This window comes from Limulus polyphemus, unplaced genomic scaffold, assembly GCF_000517525.1.
Source record: "Limulus polyphemus unplaced genomic scaffold, Limulus_polyphemus-2.1.2 Scaffold123, whole genome shotgun sequence".
NCBI lineage: Eukaryota > Metazoa > Arthropoda > Merostomata > Xiphosura > Limulidae > Limulus > Limulus polyphemus.
Window position 1 is genome coordinate 179,372 of NW_013665733.1, and position 11,057 is coordinate 190,428.

General features: G+C 32.5%; 1 protein-coding gene across 1 annotated transcript in view; it reads right to left on the minus strand.

The window, feature by feature from the left end:
• The window catches only part of LOC106472652 (angiotensin-converting enzyme-like), a 149,636-nt gene that overhangs the window by 41,488 nt on the left and 97,091 nt on the right, over positions 1 to 11,057 (minus strand). The window contains exons 24-26 of the mRNA XM_022402220.1: positions 10,682 to 10,780; positions 9,300 to 9,422; positions 5,546 to 5,712 (exon numbers count right to left, since the gene is read on the minus strand). Coding sequence (XP_022257928.1) covers positions 5,546 to 5,712; positions 9,300 to 9,422; positions 10,682 to 10,780 — 389 coding nt within the window. The remainder of the gene's footprint in view (positions 1 to 5,545; positions 5,713 to 9,299; positions 9,423 to 10,681; positions 10,781 to 11,057) is intronic.

Here is an 11,057-nt window from a genome sequence, read left to right on the forward strand (position 1 = left end):
CCGTAGGTAAAATAAAAAATTAATCAAAAATCTAAAACAAAATCTGTGACATTTCACACTGATTTAAAAGTGGCAAGAATTGGTACAATATACATAGTTTCTGTGTTTGCTGAGTGTGTATTACCTGTAAATTAGAAACAAAGGATAGACGAACTTTATTCTTATTGATCGATTCTCAACTATAGATATTTAAATATATGGTCGTTAACAATGCCAATGTACATAACATTGTCTGGAGGAGTATCCCCCAGCTGGTCAGCGGTAAGTTTGCAGACTTACAACGCTAAAATCTGAGATTCTATTACCGTGATGGACAGAACGCAGATATCCTATTGTGTAGTTTTTGTTTAAACAAACAAGTAGCAAACCTTTAGTTATGCAGCTTCACACACACACACATAGCACGTGTTGTGCAGATACAAAAATATTTCACCAAGGACTCAACAGAGTTTGTCAGTTAAAAAGTAAAAATCATTTCGTTTAAATACGAAAACTTAATTATGTTAGTAATCCACACATTTAATTATTGCTGATGTAATATATGTGAATAACGCGGAACCGAACGATGTTTATTTATTTATTTGTCTATTTAAGAGCAAAGCCACATTAGGCTATCTGCTATGTCCATCGCAGGGGTCGAATCCTGGATTTTAGCGTTGTAAGTCCGTATACTTACCGCTGCCTCACCGGCAAAAACAAATTTTGTAACAAAATTGTGTCTTTTTCTTTTATGTCTGGTTCACAGAAGTTCGTTTTTTCGGACTCTATATATTATGCAAATTATGAATAAGCAAGTGTGATTTCTAACACAGGTTCATCATTTCATTCAGTAGGCTTAGCTTCAATTTTATTTCTCGTAACATAATCCTATCCTATGAAATGTAATATAACAACTTAATCGCATGATACATTACATTTACTGATAGAAAAAATTAGTATTTCTAATAACATTTAACGGCTTTCTAAACCTACTGTCTGACTCTTTTAAGTTATTCAAGAAAAGCAAATAAATCAACTAAAAGTATTACGAGCACAATGAGCCATAATAAAAAAATAATTAAAAAAAAAGAAATTGTCTTGTCTTGTTTGTAATTAAGCACAAAGCTACACAATGGGTTATCTGGGCTCTGCCCAGCACGGGTATCGAAACAGGATTCTTGCGTTGTAAGTCCGCAGACTTGCCGCTGTACTACTGGGGGGGGGGGGAGGGGGCTAAAATGAAATAAATTGAAATGGCAAAGCTAAAACATTAACTAGTAACAATAGACCCATGCAACAGTTGTATTTATTGTTGACTATTTTGTTGGTTATTCTCAAGTCACAAAAATGATTTTATACATTCTTTCTCAGGACTAATAAAATTAAATATAACATAGAAATAAAAAAACCTATAAATATAAAGATCAAAAACTGCTTCGCGCTTAAAACTACTTTGCGTCACTAACATTTTTTCTAAAACAAAAACAAAGTTAATATACTGTTCTGACTCAATATAAAGAAAACTCATTGCACATCCACGTGATTATAAAAAAAAGGAAACTCCAGCAATTGCCATGTTTTAATTAATCTTAACTTTTATTCCAACCTGAAGGAAATAATAAGCTGAGAAGAAATAAACTGGTAATATAAAAGAATTAGACATGAATACTATCATAAACATATCAATAACAAGCACTTTACTCAAGAAACACAATACAGATGTAGAGTTCCCTGCCAACTACGATTTTTATTTAAAACCAGAGATGCAATAATGTACATGTTCAGATGTAGAGAAGCTAAATTCCTTTTGAAGTTCAGACTCTTCTCTCAGACTACTGTCATGTTTGTTTCTATCTATGTTCAGATGTAGAGGGAACTACACTCCTGTTGTAATATCTGGCCTCCTCCTAGATCAGATTGGTCTCTTTTTACATTATAAATTCCGAGAAAGAGGGAACTAAACTTCTTTTAATGCCACCTTCAAATAACTACCCTTTTTGCATATCTATCTCTGTTTATCTTTACACTGTACATCGAAACACTGTTAGAAGAATGAGTTAAATACTTTTATAAAATCGAACTAGAACTAGACTCGGGTACCGTTTTGAAGAAAGTTCTATTTTAAACAGTTTTACAATTATAGAAGCAGCTTATTTTCGTAGGTATGTTGGTATTATTCAAGCATTAACAAAATATTATCTTTGATCCTTAGCATTTTAAAGATTTCTCTAATAAAATGCAGAGCTATGATAAGAAATATCGTTAAAGATCGTTGTAACTTAAAGCAATGAATTTATTATTTAATGTCTACTGTTGCTATCCCTTCTGTGTTCCTCAACATTAATTAAAGGGGAAAAATCCTCAACATAAACTAAAACTTATAAGGTGTCGTTGTTTGTATATAGGTTATTAAAATGTGTTTGAAAGAAACCACAAACGCTGTAGAACTCTTTATTCTCATTTTAATCCATTTTATTAACAACATTACGTTAAGTTTTTACATAAACAACATCGTTTATATTAATGTGATGGTCTTCATAATCTTCCGGCTTATAAGCTCGGTTTTTCTTAAGTTTCGAAATAATCTTCAACTACGAAAAGAAAAAAAGGAAATGGATTTGTTTATTTTAATGAAAACAACAAGAAAAAATAATGCAAATCCACTTGAAATATATATATTTGTATGGATGTATATATGTGTGTAGGAAAGAGGGTGTGCCCATGCTACGTACTTTTTTATCGAATGACTTTAAACCTTTTAACTTTTTCAAATATGTAAAGTGAGAAAAATTGACAAATGATTAAATAACTCTATGGATGAAGAGTCGTGAAAGCACAAACAATTTAAACATTCTTAAATTAACACAAACTCATTCCACTAGAATCTGTGCTAACTAGAAGCAATATATCTATTTGTAAGATACAACGACATGAGAAGTGCTCTTTTTTTTAAAGGTAGAGTTTGTTGCTTTCATCCTGAAATAATGTGTTGTAATTAGTTTTAATCCTGCTTTATTACCTCCGCCACCAAAAGTGAACGGAGGTTATGTTTTCACCTCTGTGTGTGTGTGTGTATTTGTCAACAATATTTCTCGAAAACGCCTGAATAAATTTAGTCGAAAATTGGTATACATTTGGAATATGACCTTACTTGGAAGTGAGTAGTCTTTGGAGTGTCAAGGTAAAACAATAATCTGATTTTGATGAAACTTGGTGGACATATGTAGAAAAGTATTCCTCATTGTTCTACCAAAACTGGTCCATGTCCGTTGATAAAGACGGACACATTTTCGTATTTTTTAGATACGCGGCGGAAGTATGCGCTCTACTGAGTGTTCCTCTAGTTCTTTATGTAATTCGAAGATGTTATCAAAGTTCTCAAGTGTATCACAGAATACAAATAAATTCACAGCTATCACCAGAAAGATAGCAGTAATAATGTGTGTTAATTGTAGTTTTGGAGGGTTATGTTAATCGTTTGAGACTTTTGTTTGAAATTCTTTGTCGATCAGTACTTTCAGCGTAGGTATCAAAGAAGTATTGATTGACGAACGTGGAACTTCAAGTCGAAGGGAAGAGATGGCAAGTATAATACAGTAAATATTTTGTAAGTGTAGCCCAAGATTAGGCCAAGTGTTTCCTTACAGTTCCTTATTTTGAAATGTAACTGGATTTGGAATCAAATAGCAAGAAATATTTTAAGAAAGGAGAAGCACTTTATAAACTGAAGTGACACTCAGTAGAACGCATACCTCCGCTATGCAGCGTTGATCTTATTCGGCTCTCAAAAAATAAGAAAATATGTACGTATGTCCGTCGTTACCAACAGACACGGACCATTTTTTTGGCAGAAAGATGGTGAATGATATTCTACATATGTCCACCAAGTTTTATCAAAATCCGATGATTTTTGACTAAGTTATAGAGCAAAAATAGTGTGAAAAATCGGTCCCCATGTTAACAGATAGGGATTTTTGGCCTTACTATGACCCTGACCTTTGTTCTTGACCGTCTAAGAACCAATATCTTCTATATTGGGTCATCGTTCAAATGGGTACAATCTTTCGTCTCAAATCCATTCATCCGTTTTTGAGAAATCTTGCTGACAAACACACAACAAATACACACAGGGATGAAAACATAACTTCTTCGGTGGCGGAGATAATAAAGATATGTGTACATTATTCGTATAAACTCCGTGGAAACTAAACTGTAAAATGTTTACAACTATCAGCAGAGGTTTACGGTAATTAATGTTTAGTTGGACTAAGATCTTATAGTAGCGCTTGTAAGAAAATTGGCTAAAGTTACTGTCACTGTGGGTTGTTCTATTAACGTCTTGGAATAACATTTGTTCATTAAGATTGAAATGTATCGTCGTGGGGTGGACACGGATGACAAAAGCATTCATTTTTACTCTGGATGTTATTTACACTTCTAAACGAAACAAAGTAGCCAATCCTGTCACGAAAACACCATTATACCACTTCCCGCAACTTGAATTGACGGGATAATACACACAGGGTCGAGCGCATCATGTGTGTTCTTCATATTTTTCCTCTGCCGTTAGGACAGTAATGTCATTCACTTCCCTTGGTTTGCGCTATAAAAACCTGAAAATGTGCTTTTTTTTTTTTCTTTTGCAGCTGACAGAAACGGATAACGGGGTGGTGGTCAGTATTTTATATGCACCTGAAATAAGCGGATAATGGGGTAGTTGTCAGTAATTTGTTTGCCCCTGAAAAAAGCTGATAAAGGGGTGGATGTTATTATTTTGCTTGGCCCTGAAAGAAACAGATAACGTAGTGATTGTCGGCAGCCATACGCCAACTTTTGCAATGTTCTTCACATAAAGTTGGAGCTAACCAAATTCTAACCACTGTTTAATTATCTCTTGCCTTTTATAAACCTGACATATGAAGTGATATTTTGTATGTGCAAGTACATGGATAATTATAAACATGTGTGAGTTAATATAATAGCTATATATATAAAACAGACGTTTATTCCTTAGTAGTTTCACATCTATAGATGCTCTTCAGAGTAAATCTTAAAACATAAAAACCAGAATAACAAACAAAGAGAATCAAACTGGAAGGTTGATATATCTTTAAAACTGCTGCTAAAGTACATTAAAACATAAACAAATATATATGTGTGTGTATTTAGCTAAACCATTAAATTACCCACTTCTTTCTATTGAAAACCACATTATGCATCTGAGTGTAAAGAACTGACTACAACAACTAGATAATACCATTAAATGTTTAAACAAAATACATCAAAGATCCCAGCAGTGATTAGTGAAATTAATTGTAAAATTGATAGTATTTTTGCTTACATTTTATTTTGTGAACCTATTATTAGCGATAATGTAATGAACCCAGTAGCATTTGGTACATAAATAGTTTAAAAAGTTGGCGAGCCTACGATTAAAGAGTGTTTAGTTTAAACCTTGATATAGCAGTTATTTAGTGGAATAAATTTAATCACTTAGCTACTGGATGAAGATCTTGAAAATAGAAAATACTTAGGCTTAGTATCATTGAAAATACAAAATACTTACGTTTAGCATCAGGCCAGCCAATTACTTCACCTATTAGCTGACTGTCCAGCCAAGTCTCTAGTAGTTCAAAGTACGTGGATATGGACCTTCCGCTCATAGAGGGCTCACCCGTCAAGAGTTGCATAACTTCCGGCCACGGTCGAGATGACCCTAGACTGAGGGCTTCACTACAAATGGTTTAGTAATAAACATCAAAATTAACAATTAAAGTTACAAAAGATTCAGTAGTTGAGCATTAATATTACCAATTACAAAGATAGAAGATTTAGTAATGTAAGTTAATACTATAAGTTCTAAAATAAGTAGACAACTACTATAAATCCACTATTAACAATAGAAGTTGTAAAATTCTTCGAAAACCGAAACGCATATTCTATTGTCACAAATTAGGAAGTGTATCTCTTCCTCCACTTAACAAGAACAAGTGTAAGTGTCTGCGGACTTACAACGCTAGAATCCGGGTTTCGATACCCGTGGTGGGCAGAGCACAGATAGCCCATTGTGTAGCTTTGTGCTTAATTACAAATAAACAAGAAATAGATAAAATAATTATTTTTTTATTCAAAATAAATCCGGACCACAGCTGTAATTAGTGAGATTATTTGTAAAATTGGTAGTAAAAAGAAATGGATAAAATCATTATTTTTTATGCAAAATAAATCCGGACTACAGCTGTAATCAGTGAGATTATTTGTAAAATTGATAGTATTTCTGCTTACATTTTTCTTTCTAACCAATAGTTTATAGCAAAATCACAGCCTTAGAATAATTAGCTACAAAACATGGCCACAATTGTTAGGAGAATTTTTATTACAACATACAAGGAACATTGTCAATATTCAGTGACTTTTTAATACCTCCAGCCGGATATGCAGTAAATTGTTTGCTCATAGTACAACTCTTTGTCAGGTGAATGACTTTTATAAAAAGCTGTTTTATAAACCAGTTGTAATAGTGAATTTATATTATCGCTGCAAGATAACTCGGAAAATGCACACAGATATTTTAAATTTTCAAATAAGAATTTCTAGTATTCAAAGAACCTTGTAACAATTAATTGTTATTAAGCCTTAGACTAAACTGAGATATTGCATCCTATCTAAATTTTAGGAATAAAAAATTTAATTTATGGTTGGAAGATTAGACGAAAATTATATTCATCTCTCAAAGTTTGAACAACTACGCATCATTTTTGTATCGCAAGGCTTTATTGATTATGAAACTTCAGATACCGCTATCACTTTGATTGAAAATTAATTCAAATCCCCAATTGCAATTTTTAAGTTTTAGTTACTGCTTATTTAATTGTAAATTGTACAAAATAAAAAACATGCAGAAGCATAACTCTGAAGAGTTACAGTAAATTTGAAAGGCACCTCCAAGATATATATTTCACTAAGTATGGTATTACTTAGTATGTAGGGATGGGCCGAGAAAAAAATGGCTGCCGCATTCAATATATCACGCTATGATGCTTGTAAATAACTATTAAAGTTGAGTTATATTCTTATTTGAGCATCTAATTACCATTATCGATTGTTTCACAGTTTGTATAACAGTAATATTATTTTATTATTTTACCACACGTATTTTTGTGGGGAAATAATAAAAAGGAAAACTACTACTTAACATTGAGTTCAGTTTATAAACATATATTATTTCCATGTTGCATAAATAAAAGTTTCATTTCTAGCAGGACAAATTGTTTTTATATAAGGACCATTTGTGACTTTTCATTGCACAAACATGATATCTACCAAACAACTTTATTAAAAATAAAGAAATAAAGAAATAATAATCTAAAATAATATTCAATAAAAAATTGCAAAAATTAAGTGTAATGTAGGGATGGCAATGCCAAAATGTACAAAAGCAAGGTAGGGATGAATATACAAAACCATACAAAAATCCCTACATAAGTAGCCAGGAAGTACTGAGTCAATCTTACAAGCTTATGGTTATAGCACTCGACTCGCAATCTGAGGGTCGTGGGTTCGAATCACCGTCCCACCAAATATGCTCGCCTTCTCAGTCGTGGGGAAGTTATAATGTGATGGTCAATCCCACTATTCATCGGTAAAAGAATAGCCCAAGAGTGGGCGGTGGGTGGTGATGACTAGCTACCTTCCCTCTAGTCTTACACTGCTAAATTAGGGACGGCTAGCGCAGATAGCCCTCGTGTAGCTTTGCGCGAAATTCAAAACAAACAAACAAACAAAACCTCTTACAAGAGACTGCACTTTGTTTACCGTGCTGAGGTACGATTTGTTATAGGTCCATTTCTTATTGGTCCTGGTGTGCCAAGTTGATACATATTCCCTACCTTGAATATTCTAACTCTCCGATCTGAACATGTTTTTATGATTTGAGTTTATGAATATTTTGTGTCAGAAAGAGATGTTACATATCCTTCTTAAAAGTTGTAAATTTTTTTTTTGACATCACACTACCTAAAAACGCTAAATAATGCCAAATTTTAGTTCTGATACAGGTCGTTCCACCGCTTTGGCTGTCACGTGACTTGCTGATTTGCATATTAAAATCATTTTAATATAATGTTCTCAACCTTTGGTACAATACTAAATTGGGATAAGAATATAAGATAGCTATATCTTATCATAAAAATCTTAAATGATTCTGTTCAACAGTTATGTGAATATAAATAATGCAGAGTGAGAAAACGATTTTAAATATAACATTGTTATATATAGCTAGAATATGAGTATATATAAAGCAGAAAAGAGAAGTGAAATCGCTAACACTTCGACAAAAAAGTATGTCTGACCCAATAATTCCGTAAAATTGCTAATAATGTGAAAAATGAACAGAATCAAAATAAAATGTATACATATATAGGTGTTTTGGATGAGTAGTTGAAATAGCTAACCATTGAACACCTTGTTGACAGGTGCAGGAAGACAAATGTTAAACTGTATTAAATTAGACATTATTATACTAGGCACTTGAAGACGGTTATTCAAGTAGCTGATGACTGAAAATTGTATAATTCTAAATTTTAATTCTCAAAATGAATAGTACCTTACGCGCTCGTGAGCTGAGTAGCCAGGTCAAAAATTACTAGATTTCAGGTATAATCCTACCTAATTTACTAGGATCCAGATATAGTTCTACCTAATTTACAAGGATTCAGGCATAGTCGTACCGCCCGCCCCCCAGTGGCACAGCGGTATGTCTGTGGATTTACAACGCTAGCAACCGGGTTTCGATACCAGTGGTTGGCAGAGCACAGATAACGCAATGTGTAGCTAATTTACTAGGATTCAGGTATAGTCCTACCTAATTCACTATGTTTCAGGTATAGTCCTACCTAATTTACTAGGATTCAGGTATAGTCCTACCTAATTCACTATGTTTCAGGTATAGTCCTACCTAATTTACTAGGATTCAGGTATAGTCCTACTTAATTCACTAGGATTCTGTGTGACTTCGGTTTAAACAGTAATAACTAGTAATGAAAAATGCAGCACATATTGAAAAATTAACACACTGTATATACAGCATATGTAACAAGCCCTAGGTACTGTGCTGTCTTCTTACTACTGGGAATATTACATGCACTTTTTACAGAACACATCGTAAACTTTAACTTCGAATATGACCATAACAAAAGCACATGGCTTCCGTGTAGTCGAAAATAAGTTGATATTAAAATTAATAGTCAGAGACAAATTACTAATGATCTCACAGACGCTACAAACGAGTTACCAATTTATATGAAACACATATTACAAACCTTAGAGCATTTCCTGCCTCCTTACTCCTGTAAATATCACACTTGTACAGCGGTCCCTGGTGGCCTGCTTTCTTACAGAGTGCTTCATTAATTTGGAACTGGATTATGTAACTAACATAATAACTGTGAAAATATATAAAATTAATGTTTCTTTCCGAGCAACCTTATGAATAATTAATAAAGAATAATTCTAAGTATTTTAATAATGCTGAAATAAACATAAAATTATGGCAAAGTGAAATGCTGTAAATTACCATTGAATTGCGAAGTAAAATTTATTTATTGATGAAGTTATATGTGTATTGTCTGATTTTAGCCGAATATATGATGGTTTGAATGGAGATGAAGACACTTAGATTTTCGGCATTTTCGGCGTAATATTTTTAGATACATTAACACTTCATATGTACTGAAAACTATGTGTTTTATTTTTAACATACTTACAGTTAAAATAATAATTGCATTTAAAATTCGGTTTGATAAACTAATTTACAATTCAGTGAAGCTTTCAGTTATTTTGGATTTAAGATAATTCCTATTGGAATGTAAGGCATTAATCACTGCGAATAATAAATTATGACTTAACAATATGTTCAGTTTTTATGGAATTTAAGATAATCCGTTTTGACTAAAGATGTTAACTGTAACTTATAACTTGGCCATGTGTTTGGCTTTAATAGTGTATAAGGCCAAACGTTTTAATAAAAAAAAGCATTAAACACTGGACATAATAAGTTGTAATTTATAATAGATTCATGTGTTAGGCTTTTATGTGGTATAAGATCATGTGTTTTAAGTGAAAAGCTCTAAATACTGGACTATGTTTCAGTGGAGTGCATATTTCTCTCATGACATTAGACTTTTATAACTAATAATGCTAAATTGTTTTTAGAAATCGTAAATGAATGACTTGTATGAGTGAAACTTGTAGTTTTTCTTACTAGACGTACGCTGGTCGCAACTAGAAGACAATAGCTGTTAGTTGAGTTAGACACGAAGTTTTGTTTGAATCAAGGGTTCAGTATTACAATCATTCGTAATGGAATGAGAAGAGCTATTTCCAGAATATAGCAAACGCTTTAATGTATATCTGATTAATTTATTTACTTTCCACCAGGTGTTGATATCCCGAAATAGGAAAGACAAACTACTTCCTTCTTACGCTTCAGAGTGAAAGACAAGATATTATCTATTTTACTAATATAGAGCTAAGTTATGAATTCAGGTTTCAGGTTTATTACACTGACTGAGTAATGAAAACCTAAATCTATGATCACTTCTCAAGTAACTGAATTTTAAAGGCTATATACAAATAATAAATGTGATAAACAACCGTATTAGTAAACGTTATTGTATGATTAAGTACTGCTATCAGTTCTTACCGGATAAATGAGACTCCGGACGCAATATGGTATTTAGCACCAGCATCAAAATCCTCTTCAGAACGTTTCGTTGGAGGTGAAACACCTTGGTATCTTATCCTGTCAAGAGAGATAAACTAGAATAACACCATCATTTTAGAGGAAACGTTGTCATTTTATATTTAACAAATACTGTATGAATTCATAAGAAACAAGGAGTTCACAAGAAATACAAGGGAGTTTGGAATAATATCATTATTCTACGAAAAAAGTGTACTTTTATATTTAACAAATACTGTATGAATTCATAAGAAACAAGAAGTTCACAAGAAATACAAGGGAGTTTGGAATAATATCATTATTCTACGAAAAAAGTGTACTTTTATATTTAACAAAT